The sequence below is a fragment of the Babylonia areolata genome, chromosome 12 (assembly GCF_041734735.1).
Source record: "Babylonia areolata isolate BAREFJ2019XMU chromosome 12, ASM4173473v1, whole genome shotgun sequence".
Classification (NCBI taxonomy): Eukaryota; Metazoa; Mollusca; class Gastropoda; order Neogastropoda; family Buccinidae; genus Babylonia; species Babylonia areolata.
The window spans coordinates 6,707,405-6,729,466 of record NC_134887.1 but is presented as its reverse complement, the minus strand read 5'-3'; the positions used below and the strand labels follow the sequence as shown (position 1 = coordinate 6,729,466).

The 22,062-nt window shown below is 42.8% G+C and overlaps 1 protein-coding gene across 1 annotated transcript in view; it reads right to left on the bottom strand.

Annotated features, from left to right (window-relative positions):
- Nucleotides 1–13,782, bottom strand: part of LOC143288355 (arylsulfatase B-like) — a 56,561-nt gene extending 42,779 nt beyond the window's left edge. Inside the window, exons 1-3 of the mRNA XM_076596739.1 lie at nt 13,640–13,782; nt 4,698–5,067; nt 2,679–2,865 (exon numbers count right to left, since the gene is read on the bottom strand). Of these exons, the coding sequence (XP_076452854.1) occupies nt 2,679–2,865; nt 4,698–4,979 (469 nt within the window). The 5' untranslated portion in view covers nt 4,980–5,067; nt 13,640–13,782. The remainder of the gene's footprint in view (nt 1–2,678; nt 2,866–4,697; nt 5,068–13,639) is intronic.
- Between the last annotated feature and the right edge of the window lie 8,280 nt (nt 13,783–22,062).

The window sequence follows — 22,062 nt, the reverse complement described above, 5'->3', positions numbered from 1 at the left end:
AGAGGAGGGAGAGATGGAGAGACAGAGAGAGAGGAGGGAGAGATGGAGAGAGACAGAGAGAGAGGAGGGAGAGATGGAGAGAGACAGAGAGAGAGGAGGGAGAGATAGAGACAGAGAGAGAGGGAGATGGAGAGAGACAGAGAGAGAGAGGAGGGAGAGATGGAGAGAGACAGAGAGAGAGGAGGGAGAGATAGAGAGAGACAGAGAGAGAGGAGGGAGAGATGGAGAGAGACAGAGAGAGGGAGATGGAGAGAGACAGAGAGAGAGGAGGGAGAGATAGAGAGAGACAGAGAGAGAGGAGGGAGAGATGGAGAGAGACAGAGAGAGAGGAGGGAGAGATGGAGAGAGACAGAGAGAGAGGGAGATGGAGAGAGACAGAGAGAGAGGAGGGAGAGATGGAGAGAGACAGAGAGAGAGAGGGAGATGGAGACAGAGAGAGAGGAGGGAGAGATGGAGAGAGACAGAGAGAGAGGAGGGAGAGATGGAGAGAGACAGAGAGAGAGAGGAGGGAGAGATGGAGAGAGACAGAGAGAGAGGAGGGAGAGATGGAGAGAGACAGAGAGAGAGGAGGGAGAGATAGAGAGACAGAGAGAGAGGAGGGAGAGATGGAGAGAGACAGAGAGAGAGAGGGAGATGGAGAGAGACAGAGAGAGAGGAGGGAGAGATAGAGAGAGACAGAGAGAGAGGAGGGAGAGATGGAGAGAGACAGAGAGAGAGGAGGGAGAGATAGAGAGAGACAGAGAGAGAGGAGGGAGAGATGGAGAGAGACAGAGAGAGAGGAGGGAGAGATAGAGAGAGACAGAGAGAGAGGAGGGAGAGATGGAGAGAGACAGAGAGAGGGAGATGGAGAGAGACAGAGAGAGAGGAGGGAGAGATAGAGAGAGAGAGAGAGGAGGGAGAGATGGAGAGAGACAGAGAGAGAGGAGGGAGAGATGGAGAGAGACAGAGAGAGAGAGGAGGGAGAGATGGAGAGAGACAGAGAGAGAGGAGGGAGAGATGGAGAGAGACAGAGAGAGAGGAGGGAGAGATAGAGAGAGACAGAGAGAGAGGAGGGAGAGATAGAAAGAGACAGAGAGAGAGGAGGGAGAGATGGAGAGAGACAGAGAGAGAGGAGGGAGAGATGGAGAGACAGAGAGAGAGGAGGGAGAGATGGAGAGAGACAGAGAGAGAGGAGGGAGAGATGGAGAGAGACAGAGAGAGAGGAGGGAGAGATAGAGACAGAGAGAGAGGGAGATGGAGAGAGACAGAGAGAGAGGAGGGAGAGATGGAGAGAGACAGAGAGAGAGGAGGGAGAGATAGAGAGAGACAGAGAGAGAGGAGGGAGAGATGGAGAGAGACAGAGAGAGGGAGATGGAGAGAGACAGAGAGAGAGGAGGGAGAGATAGAGAGAGACAGAGAGAGAGGAGGGAGAGATGGAGAGAGACAGAGAGAGAGGAGGGAGAGATGGAGAGAGACAGAGAGAGAGGGAGATGGAGAGAGACAGAGAGAGAGGAGGGAGAGATGGAGAGAGACAGAGAGAGAGAGGGAGATGGAGACAGAGAGAGAGGAGGGAGAGATGGAGAGAGACAGAGAGAGAGGAGGGAGAGATGGAGAGAGACAGAGAGAGAGAGGAGGGAGAGATGGAGAGAGACAGAGAGAGAGGAGGGAGAGATGGAGAGAGACAGAGAGAGAGGAGGGAGAGATGGAGAGAGACAGAGAGAGAGAGGAGGGAGAGATGGAGAGAGACAGAGAGAGAGGAGGGAGAGATGGAGAGAGACAGAGAAAGAGGAGGGAGAGATAGAGAGACAGAGAGAGAGGAGGGAGAGATGGAGAGAGACAGAGAGAGAGGAGGGAGAGATAGAGAGATGGGGCGTCTGGGGAAGAGAGGGGTGGGGGGAGATGGAGAGAGAGAGAAGAGGGAGAGAGAGGGGGAGATGGAGAGACAGAGAGAGAGAGAGAGGGGCGGGAGAGAGGGAGAGAGACAGAGAGAGAGAGAGAGAGGGAGAGAGAGAGAGAGAGAGAGAAGGAGAGAGAGTGAGGGAGAGAGAGAGAGAGACAAACAGACAGAGACAGAGTCACAGTGAGAGAGACAGAGAGAAAAAGATCGAGAGAGAGACAGAGACAGAGAGAAAAAGATCGAGAGAGAGACAGAGACAGAGAGACACAGAGAGACACAGAGAGAGATCGAGACAGAGACCGGGAGAGAGAGAGAGAGAGATTCGAATTCAGGTTCAGGTGTTTTAATGTACTTAAGCCACATGTATACATAGGGCTACAGCTCGAGGGCCACAGGCACAGGGAGTGAGTTCATTCACAAGCTGTGTAATGATAATACTTTGAACACGGTATGTACGAACTAACATTCTTTTTCATTATTTTCCGTATTAAGTATAGAGTCATTTTCCAGACTGTTTAAGTACAATGTTAGTTAACTGCATGTCATACATTCTACACTACTGATAACACTGGCATTCAAAGTTCAATGAAAATACCATACACACACTGAGAGAGAGAGAGAGAGAGAGAGAGAGAGAGAGAGAGAGAGAGAGAGAGAGAGAGAGAGAGATTCAGTTTTCAGATTCAAGGAGGTGTCAAAGCGTGCTAACTGACTGTTCCATATACGCTGCACCACATCTGCTTTAAACAACAACAACGACAACAACAACGACAACAAAACCGAACAGATGCCTGCTACTCACCATAGAAAGACTCGAACCCTCGGCTTGTAGGCAGGTAGTCGGGTGAGAAGTAGCCCAGGTGCCACTTGCCCACCATGTGAGTGGAGTACCCCGCCCTCTTCAGCACCTCGGCGATTGTCAGGCTGTCCAAAGGCAGACCACTCGGCTGATCCGGATGAATCTTCTTATGTTGCAACCCAGTGTGAATCTGGTGAGTATCATATCAGTATCAGTATCAGTTGCTCAAGGAGGCGCCACTGCGTTCGGTCAAATCCATATACGCTACACCACATCTGCCAAGCAGATGCCTGACCAGCAGCATAACCTAACGTGCTTAGTCAGGCCTCGAGAAAAAAAAATTAAAAAAAAATTAAAGATAAAATAATAATAGTAATAAAAAAAAAATAAAAAAATAAAAAATAAAACAAGAAAAAATAATAAAATAAAATAAAATAAATAATAATAGATAAATACATAAAAAATACTACTACTACTACTAATAATAATATTACAAAAAAAGAATGCATATAAAGAAAAGAGAAAGAACGAAAGAAAGAAAGAAAAAAAAACCCACAAAAAACCCAGGAAACAGAAAGAAAGAAATGAATAGAGGAAGAACGGATCAATGTCGTTAGCATCGCGGACAGAAAACAAATGAAAGGAAGGGGAGAGGGAGGTGGGGAGGGGAATGTGGGGTCGATCCTCATTTGATGGAGGACGGGGTGGGGGGGGTGGAGGGGGGGGGGGGGGGGAGGACGAAGGATCGATCCCCGAAAGATAGGGGGGTCGGGGGGGTCGGGGGGTCGGAGCCACGCGGTCGAGGTTCATTCACTTCCTGGACGTGTCTTTTGGAGTGTTGCCCAAATTCCTTGACCACCACGGAGGTTGTTGGTATCTAACGGGCCTGGTTGACGGCAGGAGTTATTAGATAATAGGAAATGAAGCGTGTGGTTGAGAAACAAAAAAAAAAAAAACACAAGTAAAGATTAGAGACACAGGGCAAAATAATGAAACGGAGACAGTGCGTGACAATGTACATGTTTACAACAACAACAACAAAAACAACCTTTACATACGTAAACTCCCGTCTCTCTGTCACTGTTTCTCAAGGCCTGACTAAGCGCGTTGGGTTACGCTGCTGGTCAGGCATCTGCTTGGCAGATGTGGTGTAGCGTATACGGATTTGTCCGAACGCAGTGACGCCTCCTTGAGCTACTGAAACTGAAACTGAAACTGTCGCTGTTTGTCTGTCTCTGTCACACACACACACACACACACACACACACACACACACACACACACACACACACACACACACACACACACACACAACAACAACAACAACAACAACAACAACAACATCAAAAAACAACAAAAAAAAAACCCCTCCTGTTAATCTTTATCATAATCATCGCAACCACTATCATCATATCAACATTGAATAATTTCACTCTAAGAATTCGCGACAAAATGTGCAGTGGGTCTCAGCCGGTGACAATATATGTGAAGGGCGACAATTTATGCAGTGAGGACATGCATATAAAATCATTATTGTCGTCCACGACAATATATGCACGGGGACTTCTTCTTCTGCGTTCACTCGTATGCACATGAGTGGGCTTTTACGTGTATAACCGTTTTTACCCCGCCATGTAGGCAGCCATACTCCGTTTTCGGGGGTGTGCATGCTGGGTATGTTCTTGTTTCCATAACCCACCGAACGCTGACATGGATTACAGGATCTTTAACGTGCGTATTTGATCTTCTGCTTGCATATACACACGAAGGGGGGTTCAGGCACTAGCAGGTCTGCACATATGTTGACCTGGGAGATCGTAAAAATCTCCACCCTTTACCCACCAGGCGCCGTCACCGTGATTCGAACCCGGGACCCTCAGATTGACAGTCCAACGCTTTAACCACTCGGCTATTGCACCCGTCATGCACGGGGACAATATATGCCGCAACAACAGGAGGGCCAGCGCGCGAGACAAGATCCTTCAACCACAATCGTAACCAATCATATCATTACTCACCCACCTGGTATCTACCCGACATCAGCTGACTCCGGGTAGGGGTACAACTGGGCTGCACGTAGTAATTCTCCAACTTCACCCCTTCAGCAGCCAGGCGGTCCAGGACCGGGGTTCGAATCCTGGAGTTGTGGTAACCGATGTCATGGAAACCGTAGTCGTCGGCTAGAACAAAGACGATGTGAGGTCTGGAATCGACCGCCTGGCTCCCAGGGATGAGGAGGACGAACGCTGCGAAGAAGAGGAGAACCACTTGTCCCTGGGAGAACCACAGCGATACTGGAGACATTGGTGATGAGGAGGACAACCTAGGGATGGTATTCCGCAACGCCTGCCCCGGCTGATACAGTGCTTCTCTAGCAGGGTTTGGTGGAGTTCTGTGAGCAAGAGAAAATTAAAAAGAAATGTTGACAGAAAGATTGGAGAGGTTGGAAAGGTTTTGACAGAAACATTGGCAGGGGCTTGGCAGAAATACTCGAAACCGTTTGTCGGAAAGGCTGAATGGATTCCAATAAAGGTGAGAGATGTTTTGGCAGAAAGTTTGGAAAGATTTGACAGAAAGATTGGAAAGGTTGGACAGAAAGATTGGAAAGGTTTGAAATATGAGGCTGGGTGGGATATGCCGAATGCTGGAAAGGTTTGATGGAAAATAATGCAACGGTTTGGCGGAAATAGTGGAGGCCGGAAACGGTCTGAGAAACAGATTGGAAAGGTTTGTCAGAAAGTTGGAAAGATTTGACAGAAAGGATGAAAATATTTTGACAGATAAACTGGAAAAAGATGTTTGACAGAAGCATTGGAGGCTGGAAAGGTTTGACAGAAAAGTTGAAAAGTTTTGACAAAGGTTGAAAAAGTTTTGACAGAAAAACTAGAAAACAATGTTTGACAGAAAGGTTGGAAAAACGAAAGGTTTAACAGAAAGTGTTAAGGCTGGAAAAGCTTTTCAAGGATTAAAAAGAATGCTTGAGAAGGTTTTCTTCATCTTCTCCATCATCGCCGTCAATCACCCTCGTCATCAACATTATCATCACCTCCTCTTATTCCTCCTTCCCTTCCTCCTCCACTTACTTGTCCTCCTTTTGCAGTCTTGCGTGAATAACAGAACAGCTGTGACAGTTGTCCGCAAGGGCCTTAGCTGACGATCGAACGCAAATCAATTAATGTCGCAAATTTTGGTTCTGTTGATACTCTTGCCAACGTCAGCTGTGGAATAGTTTAGCATATGAAAAATTAGTAATCAATACCAGTATCAGTAGCTCAAACAGGCGTCACTGCGCTCGGACAAACCCATATATGCTACACCACATCTACCAAGCAGATGCCTGACCAGCAGCGTAACCCATTGCGCTTAGTCAGGCCTTGAGAGAGAAAAAAGTGAGGAAAAAAAAAGTAAATGAATATTTGGATTAAAAAAAAGTAGATAAACAGATAAATAAATGAAAATAGTAATCAATTATGTAATCAACACCATACTTTTTTCTGCATTAAACAAAAATAGATATCCCACAAGGGATTACAGATAATATATTGCAATATATATACTTTTCTCTTCATCAAACAAAAATAGGTATCCCACAAGGGATTACAGATAATGTATTGCAATGTATATACTTTTCTCTAAATCAAACAACAGATATCACACAAGGATCACAGATAATGAACTGCGATATACTAACAAACAACATATATCCCAAATGAGATTACATATAATGTACTGCGATATCCTATCAAACAAGAGGTGTCCCATAAGGGATTACGGATAATGCACTGCAATTTACTACCAAACAACATATATCCCACATGGGAATACAGACCATGTACTGCGATATACTTTTTTTTCTGCACCAAAACAACAAGTTTCCCACATACAATGCACTGTGACATGCCATCAAACAACAGATATCCCACAAGGGATTACAAATACTGCACAGTGATATACTATCAAACAGCAGTTAATGCACTGCAGTATACTGTTAAAGAAGAGGTATCCCACTAGGGATTACAGATAATGTCACCATTTGTGACAGCAAAAGGAGCAGATGTTTCGCCTTTGTCCTGGACTCGAGCCTGCATGCCTTCAAGGAATTGGCTGACCAAGGAAATAAATTTCCGAGGGCATCCGTACTTGGCCATGATCTTCCACAGTCCCTCTCTACTCACGGTGTCGAAGGCCTTAGTGAGGTCGACATAGGTGGAGAACAGATCAGCATTTTGCTCCTGACATTTCTCTTGCAGCAAGGAAGCGTCCTGGCTCCAACGCTGTTCAGCCTCATGTTCTCTGCAATGCTTACTGATGCCTTCAGAGATGGCGATGTTGGAATCGGCCTAAAGTATCGAACAGATGGCAAGTTGTTTAACCTCAGAAGGCTTCAAGCAAAAACGAAGGTCATGACAGACATCATCAGAGACTTTTTGTTTGCTGATGATTGTGCCCTCAACGCTGGATCTGAAGCTGACATGCAACTCAGCGTCGACAAGTTTGCCACTGCCAGCAGGAACTTCGGCCTTACCATAAGCACGAGGAAAACTGAAGTTCTCCATCAGCCAGCCCCAGGGAAACAGTACGTTGAGCCCAACATCACAGTCAACGGTCAGAGACTCAGTGCGGTGGAGCGGTTCACATACCTTGGCAGCACACTGTCACGAAATGCGACCATCGACGATGAAGTGAACGTCAGGATTGCAAGAGCAAGCGCAACTTTTGGTAGACTGAATGCAAATGTCTGGAACAGAAGAGGCATTAGTCTTGAGACCAAGCTAAAGGTCTACAGAGCAGTAGTTCTCCCCACACTACTGTACGCCTGCGAAACTTGGTCAGTGTACCAACGACATGCCAAGAAGCTGAACCACTTCCACACAACATGCCTCAGGAAGATACTGAACATCAAGTGGCAAGACAAGACCCCAGACACAGAGGTGCTCGCAAAAGCCACCCTTCCCAGCATCTTCACCATCCTGATGCAGTCCCAGCTTCGCTGGGCTGGACACGTGGCGCGCATGCCAGACCATCGGCTGCCCAAAAGGCTCTTCTATGGCGAGCTGCAACAAGGGAAGAGATCACACGGAGGTCAGAAGAAGCGCTTCAGAGATACTCTGAAAGTCTCTCTGAAAGCGTTTGATATCAACTCTGACTACTGGGAGGAATCTGCAGTGGACCGTGACAAATGGCGCACTGCTGTGCACAAAGGCGCCAAGTTGTGCGAGGCCAACAGGACTGCAGCAGCTGTTGAGAAGAGGCAGGCCAGAAAGTCACGGGCAAACAAGCTCCCTGACAATGATATGCCTGTCTTTGTCTGCCCCAACTGTCAGCAAACATTTCGTGCGCAGATTGGACTATTCAGCCATCTGCGCATTCACAGATAGATTCATGAGCATCCTCCCCCCCACCCCACCACCACCCTCCCCCAGCTGGATGACAACGATGGTCATCATCGATCTCGATGGACACACTACCACCACCACAGATAATGTACTGCGATGTATCAGCAAAACAACAGGTATCCCATAAGGGATTACAGATATTGCTCTGGGATATACTATCAAACAATATGTATCCCATAAGGGATTACAGATAATGTACTGTGATATACTATCGAATAACAGGTATCTCACAAGGGATTACAGACAATGAACTGCGATATACTATCAAAAAAAGAGGTATCTCACAAGGGGTTACAGATAATGTACTGCAATATACTTTTTTTCTGCATAAAAAAACAAAAACACTACCAGGTATCCCACAGGCGCGAGCTGTTCAGAAAGCGACCGGTCACCAGGTCCGTTAGACACATCACTGATTTGGCCCAGGCAGCTTGTACGCACACTCAAACCACGTGTCTGAGGTGGCCATCTCTCGCGAAGTAGATTAATGCTTAATTATCATGGTTTGTGACAGATAACACCCTCAAGAGGAGTGATGGCCAAGAGGTAACGCGTCCACCTTGGAAGGGAGAGAATCTGAGCGCGCTGGTTCGAATCACGGCTCAGCCGCCGATATTTTCTCCCCCTCCAATAGACCTTGAGTGGTGGTCTGGACGCTAGTCATTCGGATGAGACGATAAATCGAGATCCCGTGTGCAGCATGCACTTAGCGCACGTAAAAGAACCCACGGCAACGAAAGGGTTGTTCCTGGCAAAATTCTGTAGAAAAATCCACTTTGATAGGAAAAACAAATAAAAAAACTGCACTCAGGAACCCCCCCGCCCCCCCTCCTCGACCCACCCCAATATAATTGGTGGCGCTGGGGAGAGCAGCCCGAATTTCACACAGAGATATCTGTGTGATAAAAATAAATACAAATATACAAACAAAGATTTCCTGAAGTGGAAATTGCCCAGTACCAGCTACAGGTATCCTACAAGGGATGTACTACGATGTACTACGATCTGCTTTTTTTCTGTATCAAGCAACAGGTATCCCATAAGGGATTACAAACAATGTAATGCGATATACTTTTTTTTCTGCATGAAACAACAGGTATCCCATAGGGGATTACAGATAATGTATTGTGATCTACTTATTTTCTGTATCAAACAACAGGTATCCCATAAGGGATTACAGACAATGTACTACGATATACTTATTTTCTGCGTGAAACAACAGGTATCCCATAAGGGGATTACAGACAATGTACTACGATATACCCTTTTTTCTGTATCAAACAACAGGTATCCCATAGGGGATTACAATGTACTTGCGATATACCCTTTTTCCAGTATCAAACAACAGGTATCCCATAAGGGATTGGAGACAATGTAATACGATATACTTTTTTTCTGCATGAAACAACAGGTATCCCATAAGGGATTACAAACAATGTAATGCGATATACTTTTTTTCTGCATGAAACAACAGGTATCCCATAAGGGGATTACAGACAATGTACTACGATATACTTTTTTTTCTGCATGAAACAACAGGTATCCCATAGGGGATTACAGATAATGTATTGTGATCTACTTATTTTCTGTATCAAACAACAGGTATCCCATAAGGGATTACAGACAATGTACTACGATATACTTATTTTCTGCGTGAAACAACAGGTATCCCATAAGGGGATTACAGACAATGTACTACGATATACTTTTTTCCTGTATCAAACAACAGGTATCCCATAGGGGATTACAATGTACTTGCGATATACCCTTTTTTCTGTATCAAACAACAGGTATCCCATAAGGGATTGGAGACAATGTAATACGATATACTTTTTTTCTGCATGAAACAACAGGTATCCCATAAGGGATTACAAACAATGTAATGCGATACACTTTTTTCCTGTATCAAACAACAGGTATCCCATAGGGGATTACAATGTACTTGCGATATACCCTTTTTTCTGCATCAAACAACAGGTATCCCATAGGGGATTACAGACAATGTACTGCGATCTATTTTTTCCTGTATCAAACAACAGGTATCCCATAAGGGATTACAATGTACTTGCGATATACCCTTTTTTCTTTATCAAACAACAGGTATCCCATAGGGGATAACAGACAATGTACTGCGATCTATTTTTTCCTGTATCAAACGACAGGTATCCCATAGGGGATTACAGACAATGTACTGCGATCTATTTTTTCCTGTATCAAACAACAGGTATCCCATAAGGGATTGGAGACAATGTAATACGATATGCTTTTTTCCTGTATCAAACAACAGGTATCCCATAAGGGATTACAAACAATGTAATTTTTTTTTCTGCATGAAACATCAGGTATCCCATAGGGGATTACAGACAATGTACTACGATATGCTTTTTTCCTGTATCAAACAACAGGTATCCCATAGGGGATTACAATGTACTTGCGATATACCCTTTTTTCTTTATCAAACAACAGGTATCCCATAGGGGATAACAGACAATGTACTGCGATCTATTTTTTCCTGTATCAAACAACAGGTATCCCATAGGGGATAACAGACAATGTACTGCGATCTATTTTTTCCTGTATCAAACAACAGGTATCCCATAAGGGATTACAGACCAATGTAATGCCATATACTTTTTTTATGCATGAAACAACAGGTCTCCCACAGGGGATTACAGACAATGTTCTGCGATCTACTTATTTTCTGTATCAAACAACAGATATCCCATAAGGGGATTACAGACAATGTACTGCGATATACTTATTTTCTGTATCAAACAACATATATCCCATAAGGGGATTACAGACAATGTACTGCGATATACTTTTTTTCTGCATGAAACATCAGGTATCCCATAGGGGATTACAGACAATGTACTACGATATGCTTTTTTCCTGTATCAAACAACAGATATCCCATAAGGGGATTACAGACAATGTACTGCGATATACTTTTTTTTCTGCATGAAACAGCAGGTATCCCATACGGGATTAAAAATGAAACCAGTCATCCCAAACCTTGATGCCTTCTTTGTGCAGAACGGCATACCTGATTTCTATTTACGTATTTTTCTAATAATTAAGACAAACAATGGAGCCCCAATTCGATAGCCCGGAGTTCCCATAATTCTGCAAATACCTTAGTTTTCCACAAGACAAACACACAGGACACGTCTAATATCACTTAAAGTGAAAAGACGTTAAATCAAAGAAAGATCAAACTTCCATAAAGACAGGTTCACACACACCCACGCATGCACGCCTCCCTAATCTGCTTCCATATCTCCCCCCCCCCAACCCCCTCTCTCTCTCTCTTCAGGTCATGGTGCGGTGTCCAGTTTTAAAACCTTGAGATTGAGGAAGATTTCTATTTTAGTCCCCTGAGGATTTTTTTTTTATCCCTTGCAACTGGCCCTATAGGCCGTGTCTTTCGTTTTAAAGTGCAGATTTTTAAAACAATTTTACAACGTTTGTTTTATCTATTTGCCTGGGTTTTTTTGCCATGTTATGCTCAAGTTGGTTATTGGGAGACATTTTCTTTTTTGTAAAAAAGTTCCTACCTAGCAATTGGTAATTTTCCCTTGCTTGAGTAGTGGTTTCTCTGCGTAGTGGAGTGCGAACCAGATGTCGCATGCTGTGCAAATCCGTGTGTTTTTTTTTTTTTTTGAAAGTCCTTAGAACCGACATGGGCTAATGGGCATTTTTTTGACCACCACTCACCTCAAATTAAAACAGATTTAAAGATCAAAGAATTAACCGAGAGAGTTTTTGACTCACTTGTGCAAACAAAGTGAGTAAGTTTTTTTAATCCAGTGTCTGTGTGTTCGTGGTAAACTTTACCATTGCCATTTCTTCTGCAAATACGTTGTCAGTTGACACCAAGTTAGGCATAAAAATAAGAAGAATTCAGTTCTTTCCAGTCATCTTGTTTAAAACAATAGTGCACCTTTGGGATGGGCACAAAAAAAGAAGCCAAATTATATATATATATATATATATAAAACCTGCATTTACTGTTATATTTATATATTTTTTTTATTCTCTAAATTTGGCACTTTGAATTGATATTCTGACACAACAATAAGAGCAATCATTGTTTTTTGTTCAAACAGGAACTTCTTTTGCTAAGCATGGAAGTTATGATTATTTTTGCAAACGTTTTGGTGCAGATAGTTAAAAAAAGGGAAATTAATCTGTAATTAATGCAAGGGGACTTAATTTGCTTTAAAATGATCTTTCTTAATCAATGCATAAGAAAAACTTGTATGTTTTACTCCCAGTGTACAGGGCTTTCACTATTCGCCCAAGTGGTCTTTTTCGGAAAATACTAAAATCAGTACGACGAGTGGACCTTATTGGCTGAGCCCAGAAGGTCATGGGCAAAAATCAATTGCGTACACATATTCATACATATTGAAATCGCTTGTTCATATTCTTCGTGAACGCGAACGACGCCATTTTGTTTCAAGTTGTTGATCTGCCCGTTCAATCCTATATTCAATCGACAATACACAATAACAAGTGATGGAAAGTTGGAGAAGGAGACCGTTATTCAGAGAAAGATTTGTGAACGCCTCATCACTTACTGGATTATGCCCCAAACTGTCATAAAAATATCCAAAGAATCAGTCGGAATTCACAGTTAAAAATAATAGACCATTAGAGTTAATACCCTTGAATTGATGAAACGTAAAAAAATTCCAGTCTTGACTTTTTCTCAAAATGAAGTCCTTTTCACTTCATACAACGTTTGGAAGTACTTGTACTTGGCTCTACATGTTATTAGTTTAACAAAATAGTCAATTTTCATATCAACTTTAAAACTATAAAACTAGAATGAACATAAAAGAGAAATTGAATCGACCGTGTCAACTGGGTGTAACTAAACTTGTACATCTATCTAGATCCAGAGAAAACGGCTAAATGTTACAGTGTGACTGCGGCGATAGCCACGTCTCCTTTACCGCGGATTTTAAAAGAATTTTTAATTCCCCTTAAAGATTTTTTGAATGCCCAAGATACACCAGAATAATATGATTTAAACAGCGTTCTCACTGCGAATACCGCAATGGATTTATCGCCCTTTAAAAAAGCATGTTTAAATATTATATTTTTGAACGTTAGTTAAGGAGCCACGATAGTGTAATGTAAGACAGTTTCTTCTCACCCGAACACACGGATTTCGAATCTGCGGTTAGGACTTTTTTTTTCTTTTAACCCGAAGCTTTATAATAACATACAGAACACATTTTAACGATTAGATTTTTTTAAAGTGTATCACAAGTGAGTCTTGAAGGCCTTGCCTCTCTTGTTTTTGTTGTGTTCGTACAAAAACATCCGAGCCTGGATTTAATATTTCTTATATATATACTCTTTTTCGAGCGAGCGACTAAACCACAAGTGCCCGCCCACACACACAACACACACACACACACACACACACACACACACAATACAGAACAAAAAATCCACACACGCCCTTTTCCACACAAAACAAAAGAAACAAACACAAACAACAACCATGACCACAGCAAACAGCAGAATCCCCCACATGCATATTACATCTCTTACCAGCTAATTCTCAATTCCTCCCAGTTCACAAAAGTCAGCAAGAGGATCGGTTTTAGGATTTTTTCCCCTCTTTTTTCCTTTTGCATCCAGTCTTCACCCCCTGACCCAGAATGCTAGCCACCTGCCTGTCCGACCAGCTGCCCACTTTGTGTGTGAACATCCAGATTGTGCATCCAGCGAGACTGCAGAGATACAGATCAACGTTATAGATTTTACAGGCTGTGCGTCATCAATCAGCAGAAGAACAGCTGCTGTCGATTTGTTCATGCGTGAAGTAACCGATACACACACACACGCACATGAGAGAGAGAGAGAGAAAGCAGGGATGGGAGGGGCGGGGAGAGGGCGTGTAAGTGGGGCATGGGAGAGAGGGAGGAAGGGATTAATGAAGGCACTTACAGGTCTGCTCGTATGTGTACAGGCCCGCGTTATGAGCGAGGTTTGTATAACATTCAAAACCAAAAAACGCTAACTCAGTCTGGCTCCTTGACTAAGCTGTTATTGAAGTCAGTATGGGGGCTTAGTAGGTGGTGTCCTAAGTACGTTAATTTCACTCAGAACAGGCACTAACTGAACACCACCGAAGTGACTGAGCAGCAGTGCAGGGTCTCCTTTGGTGTGTGGCCTCCCAGTGGCGACCTAACATCGATAGTTCCCAGCGAACTGTCGACGCTGGGACTGCGATAAACGAATCCAGGTGTGGTTGTGTTTGAGGAGTGGGCGAGTTGGGAGGGTGGGGGAGATTCGGTGTGAGCTGTGTGGAAGACATGCCACTGAGACGGCGAAGAGAATGGGCCAGCAAAAAAGAAAAAAAAAGAAAAAGAAAAAAAAAAAGATTGTCGCGTGGAGGCCAGGAGGCAGATGTCTAATGATGTCCACCACCTCCATACAGCTACAGACGACAACAGAAATTTCGACCAGGACCCAGCACCGACACTGCAGACTTCCAGGACAGTGTAAAGACTGGTGTAAAGATGCGGAGAAAGGAGATGTGCTCTGATGATCAGCACAAAAAAGAGAGATCAAAATCCCGACAACAGCAGTCAGAGGAGCTGTCCTGTTTCTGTATTGCAAGAAGTAACGTCGACCATATTTTAAATTTCGTGATTTGTGCGAAAAAAACACAAAAACTCACGCCCCAAACACCAGCAAAACGTCTATTTAGAGCATGTAGAGTTAAGCCAAAAAACAACAACAAAACAAAAAATCCCACAAACAACAACAACGACAACAGCAAAACAGAACAACTGTTGATTGTGTTTTTCACTCACGGTGGTTGGTCAACTTTGAAAACTTTCTTTACAAGGAAATTGTTTGTTTACACAATGAATGTAGCCTATGCACTGTGTGAGGAGAAGTGTGAGCGAAGGAAGCAGGGCTCAACTTCTGGAGATGTTTTCCCTTGCAACACCTGTGGGAAGTGCTGCGCCTCTTCTCCCATATGAGGACACACACCGACAGATAAGCCTGCCTGCCTACTCGTCCGTCGGTCCGACGGGAGACTCCATTATGCACTGTGTGCAAAACCAAGTGGTTGGCCCATGGCGTTTGTTACGACACAGTGAATAAAAAAAAAAGCTTCTGCTCGACATGTGAAGTCCGATGAGTCTGTCTTCCCCTCCATTCCACCTCACAAGACAAGTGAACTTTATTACCCCACAAGAGAAAGTGCCATGAGATCATGTCGCTCTCAATGTACGATAGTCAGTCAGGTCCCACTATGACCATCACAACAACAGAGGAGGCAGCTGCTGTCCCAACTATCTGGGCGAGTGTTTGATCATAGTGGAGAGTGTCTTGCCCAAGTTACATTCCCGACTCTCTCGGCCAAGAGGGTTTTTGGACAGTCGGCGTTGGGATCGTTCCCAAAGGCCATCTAGCTCCCAAGGCTGCAGCACTAAGAGCCAGTGCAATCTTGCCTATATGTTCGAGAGTCTTAGTCCTTCGCAAAAGACTAAGCTGTAAATGATTTTCCATTATAATGGAGAAACCATCAATCATACAGCTCTCAGTACAGAGAACATATGTACATGTTTAAGCATCCGAAGGGATCAGATACAATGACCCTGGCAATGACCGGGCTCATCAGTTCAGATGTTTCAGTTTCAGTTTCTCAAAGAGGCGTCACTGCGTTCGGACAAATCCATATGCGCGACACCACATTTGCCAGGCAGATGCCTGACCAGCAGCATAACCCAACGCATTTAGTCAGGCCTTGAGTGCATGCATGTATATTTGTGTACCTATCAGAGTGGATTTTATCTAGAACCTACTGCTCTTAATGTTCGGTGGTAAGATAGGCCATATTTTCTATACATCGCAGGTATTCTTAGCCACTGTCTTTTCTGTGTTTATACCACAAGGGCATTTTGTACTCAAATTGACTGGCGGTGAAAGGGTTAAACCACCTCGAAACAAAAAAAAAGGAGGCTAATGTACCAAGAAGGCAGTAAAGGAGAGAGAGAGAGAGAGAGAGAGAGAGAGAGAGAGAGAGAGAGAGATTCAAATGGTTTAATGACTGAAGCAACATGCTCATATCACCAAGTGGAAAACACGCTTCCTTTCCCCCCTCCCACCCCCCAGACCCCCCCCCCCCTCCTCCCTACCCTCCCTCCTTCACGTTCACGCTTCTGCACTTCATAACGGTATTTATATGCACAATCTTCGTGGTCTACTGATGAGGTTCATATTTAAGTAACCAGATGCCATCGACCCGATTTCGTAGTCAGAGAGAGAGAGAAGAGAGAGAGAGAGAGAGAGAGAGAGAGAGAGAGAGAGAGAGAGAGAGAGAGAGAGAGAGAGAGAGAGAATATTCAAGTATCGTTTGTCAGTTTAACTATCTTCACAATCAATACACATCGATGAAACAGTGGCAACGTAAGTCGCATTGCGTTCATGCATGCTAATAATTAATTTTCGAGATGGAACCTTAGTATGTGAGATCAGTTTCCCTGAGTCTCCCTTCGCAGTCTTAAGCGATGGTAAATAAATTTTGCTTAGCTGTTTGAATGTTTAACATCACACAAAAACAGTACGGGATGTATTTTAAGTTTCTCCACGTTTTCTTTTGTTTGTAAAATATTTCTGTTTTAAATCATCGGTTGCTGTACACAACGACAGAAAATGCGTTTCATCTTCTAAGCGGCATTTACACAAAGGACAAGATAAATCTACCCCATAGTCAGAAGAAAAGTGTAATTTATGTGTTTTTTTATGTCAGATATGCCAAGCCTGAATCGAATGAATGTGTCTCGAAGTTTTATATTTTTAATACTTTTGAAGTAAGGTTCTAGAGATAACTCAGTTTTGAACAAGCTGTACACAGACTATTTTTCACTTTCCTTGATTCTTTCATTCCACCCTTGTAACCAACAGTCAGATCTTTATATTCACGTAAAAACCAATTAATCTCTTGTACCCCTTGATTAAGCCAAACAAACCCAAAGCCATAAATTGTTAAATGTATATGGACATCTGTGACTCAGCATTCTTTATCATTTTCATGAATATTAAGAAGCATGTTGTATGATTTCCAAGGAAGTCTACTATTTTCCATTCTGGTGAGACGTATCCAGTATCGAATCGCATTTTCTTTTGCATCTGTCCATAGTGGTTTCCAGCCCATTTCAACGTATACCATGTCGTTTGGCGTTTTTTAAATTTTTTATTTTTTTAAATATTTTATTTTACATACATTAAGAAGTTAAAAGGAAAAAAAAGCAAATGAATGTGCCTTTTCGATGCGTAAGTCGATTAGCAAGCCCCAAACCTCTGACCCGTATAAAAGCATGGGTTTAATTTGTGTATCAAATAATTTGAAGACAAGCGATGGAGTTACGAGGGTCATTCAATAAATAAGGTGAATTTTTCGGTATAAGGACTTCTAATACAGATAGAAGCTTACTTCTTTTTTTTTTTCAACGTAGTCTCCCAGCACTGTCACACACTTTTCCCATCTGTGCACAAAGCTTCCGTATTCCCTCAGCGTAAAAATCTTTGGACTGATGTCTCAGCCAGTCGCTCACAACACTTTTGACTTCATTGTCACTTTCAAACTTCGTGCCTCTCGTGAACGCTTTCAAGGGACCAAACAGGTGAAAGTCTGAAGGGGCAAGGTCTGGGCTGTAAGGGGGATGAGGGAGCAGTTCCCAGCCCAGCTCGTTGATGGTCTGCACCGTTCGGGCTGCTGTGTGAGGCCTTGCATCTTTGGCACCCACCGGCAGCTGACCTTCGAGTAGCCAAGGTCATCATGGACAATTTTGTGTGCTGTCCCAACAGATAAGCCCAAAGTCCTTGCAATGTCATCCACTGTCACCCTTCTGTCAGACTGAATGAGGTCATTGACTGATTCGATCACCTCAGGAGACCTCACTTCTGTAGGCCTTCCAGGCCTGTCTTCATCCTCAACACTGCTCCGTCCTTCTTTAAACAATTTAGCCCACTTGTAGACATTTTTTCGGCTGAAACATGTGGCACCATACACAGTTGACATTCTCCTATGAATTTCAACTGGTTTGCACCCTTCAGCAACCAAAAACTTGATAACTGACCGCTGTTCAATCCTGGAGCATGCTTCTTGGTCGGCCATCTTTGTTAATCGCCAAAACTCTCAAAGTTTTTTTTAATCTGCAAAACAAATTAAATCCATGTGAAAAAGAAGTAAAAAAAAAAAAAAGAAAAAAAAAAAAGAAAAAGAAAAAAAAGTAAGCTTCCATCTGTATTAGAAGTCCTTATACCGAAAAATTCACCTTATTTATTGAATGACCCTCGTACATCACCAAGTGTCCACATGGTTCTAAATATCTCAAGAATTCCAGCTTCTGCTTTGGTTATATGTTTATTAAGAAAGAGAATGAAAGCCGAGTGCTGGGCAAAATTCCTAGGTAATTGTAAGCATTAACATCTCCGTGCCTTTGTAAAACCATCTTTCTCGACTAGCAATGTACCCACCCTTCCTAAAAATAACAATGTTCGATTTCTCCAAATTTACTGTGAGATTAAGAGAATCTGCATTTTTTGCGAGCAAAGTCAGCTAATGCTGTAATCCAGCTGGAGTGAATGATATCAAAGCTACGTCGTCAGCGAATAGTAATATAAACAATTCGTAAAAATTTGGGTAAAGTTGAGCTCCATGTTTTCCATTACTAACAATGTCAGTGGCTAGCTCGTTGATAAATAAAGAGAACGGTAACGGGCTGGTTATTTCCCCTTGTTTGAGTCCTTTTCGAGAAAAAAGAAAATCTGACAGTCCCGACCCGTCCCCACTTCTGACTCGGAATTTTACCGTTTGGTACATGCTTTGAATTGCATAGAATATTTTTCCACTTAAGCAATGTTTCAAAAGTATAGACCAAAGTTTACTGAGATACTAAGATACAAAGTCGGATGTTTTCTTGAAGTCGATGAAGGCAACATAAAGTCTCTTATTTTGTGCTAAGTATTTCTGAATGACTGCAAAGAGTGTAAAGATGTGATCTATTGTATAGTGGTCCTTTCTAAAACCCGCTTGTTCTTCTCCTATACTTTCATTTTCCTCAATCCATGTGACTAGACGCCTGTTAAGTATATAACTGTACAGCTTACTACATACATTTAAAAGGGAAATCTCACGATAGTTATTTGGGTCATCTGTTTTACCTTTCTTGTAAATTGGTTGAATAATTGCTTCTGACCAAGACTCTGGGTACTGCCCAGTGCTAAAGGCTTGGTTAAATAAACGTACTAAAAATGGTGCTACAGTACTGACAGAGTAGATAAATACCTCAGGAATTAAAGTATCAGGACTAATAGCTTTATTATGTGGTCATAGTTGCGAAACAGCCCTTCTTAGAATAGTGAATGATTTGCTTTCGGGATTTGATGAGGATAAGATATCTGTTCTCGCTCTCTTAGATTTGTCAGCAGCTTTTGACACTATCGACCACTCTATCCTCTTGAACAGACTTAAAACTTCCTTTGGTGTTCGTGACACTGCACTAGCATGGATCACGTCTTACCTGTCAGATCGTACACAGAAAGTGTGTGTAAATGGTACATACTCTAGAGTATCTGCCTTGAAATATGGTGTCCCACAAGGGTCCGTCCTAGGTCCTGTTCTTTTTTTTGTGCTGTATGCGGCTCCTGTGTCGGATGTCATCAGTCATCATGCGATGTCGCATGAGAGCTTTGCTGATGACACACAACTTTATCAGTCGGCTTCCATAGCTGAATTTGATGCACTGGTGACTCAAACACAGGAGTGCATTGCTGGCCTCAAGGACTGGATGACTCTCAACAAGCTGCAATTAAATGATGATAAGACTGAATTTATGATAACCTGTCCAAAGAAGTTTCGTCAACATCCTTCCTTTCCTGACTCTGTTCTGATCAATAGCACACCTGTTTCACTTTCTCCCTCTGTTCGCAGTCTTGGTGTAATCCTGGACCAGTCTCTTTCCTTCCAACAGCACATTTCGAATATCTGTAAAGTTGCGTATTTGGAAATGCGTAGAATCAGCTCTATCCGCCACTATCTCTCAACCGATGCAACCAAGACACTTGTATGCTCTCTGGTTCTATCAAGATTGGATTACTGCAACTCTCTTTTGGCCGGCCTTCCCAAATACCTGTTAGACAGACTCCAAAGAATTCAGAATAACGCTGCCAGACTCATTTGCAGAGCTTCTAAATTTGACCATGTTTCTCCTCTCCTTCAGTCTCTCCACTGGTTGCCTGTTTCTGATCGAATAGACTATAAGCTATCCACTCTGACCTTTTCTGCAGTCAACGGATCTGGCCCCAAATATCTTTCTGAACTCATCCATATCTATACCCCGTCTCGCCAGCTCCGTTCTTCCTCTGATACTCGACTTCTCAGGATACCTCACGTCAGAAGTAAGACCTATGGACACAGATCGTTTTCTTTTCAATCGCCAAAGACGTGGAACAAGCTCCCTGATAACCTCCGTCATTCTGATTCCCTCGCATCTTTTAAATCTCGTCTCAAAACTCACCTTTTCCCTCAGCAATAAGTTCAATTGTGGCAGGTCCACAACTACATGCATGTATATGAATGTGTATTGTGTGTGCGTGTGTCTATGTAAGTTTGTGCCTGCCTATGTGTGCGTATGTGTTAGAGTAGCTGTTAGATACACATGTATGTTAAAATGTATGTATGCAGTGTGTGTGTGTGTGTGCGTGCGTGCGTGTGTGTGTGTGGTCACATTTTGGTGTGTGTATGTAACATAGATATAATGTTTTATGTTATCAAAAACGTTTTTGTAAAGCACCTAGAGCAGATTTCTGGATAGTGTGCTATATAAGTATCCATTATTATTATTATTATTATTATTAAATGGTTGATAGCATCAAAGACTTCATCAATCTGAATATCTCCGTTCAACTGCAAATTGAATTCATCATCATAATTACATCCATCATGGATAATTTCTTTCTTTTGATCCATAATGTTTATGGCATCAAATACTGTAGCAAAGTACTTTATCCATTCTTCCTTTGAGATGTTTCCATTAATATTTTTCCTAGATGACATTGACTTAATGGTAGCCCAAAATGTTTTTGAGTCATCGATACAATCAATAATCTTATTTTTCATATCACTTTTATACATGGCGGATTTTGATTTTAACAAGTGTTTATATTCTTGTCGCTTTAAGAGGTAGTCATCCACCTCTTCATTTAAACCGCTATTTCTATATTGTCGGAGTGAATGTTTTGCAATTGCTTTACCTTCTCGACATTCTTTGTCAAACCATTTTTATTTGCGAGCATGATTTGATACCGTTATTCTCCTTTCCATGCATGAGGAAGCCTGCACTAATATTGATGTAAACCTATTCATAGCTTCATGCATATCGCTCAATCAACCTTGTTGCCAAAAGTAAATCATCCAGCATTTATAGAATATGTCAACCTACAGAAATAGGTCAAACCATACAGACTTTACAGTCATGCATCACAGATGTCAAATCATGGATGACAGATCACAAACTCAAACTAAATGATAATAAAACAGAAGCACTCAAAGCGCTCATTTTCTGACTTGCCTAAGCCTTCATCTATCCTGGTAGGAACGTCAGACATACCTTTCTCAGCATCTGCACGCAATTTAGGGTGCATGCTTTCAGATGACATGACACTTGACATACTCGCATTTGTAGTCAGCATATGCAGCACTCCGACAAATCAGTTCCATTCGCCAATATCTAACCACAGAAACCACAAAGATATTAGTGTGTTCTTTTGTCCTCTCTAGATTAGATTATGGAAATGCTCTTCTTGCCGGCTGCCCCAAACACTACGTTGACAAACTTCAAAAAGTTCAAAACTCTGCAGCACGACTCACACTCAAGGCTAGGAAATGTCAGCACATCAACCCCCTACTCACTTCCCTTCACTGGCTCCCCCTTCAAGCATGAATACAA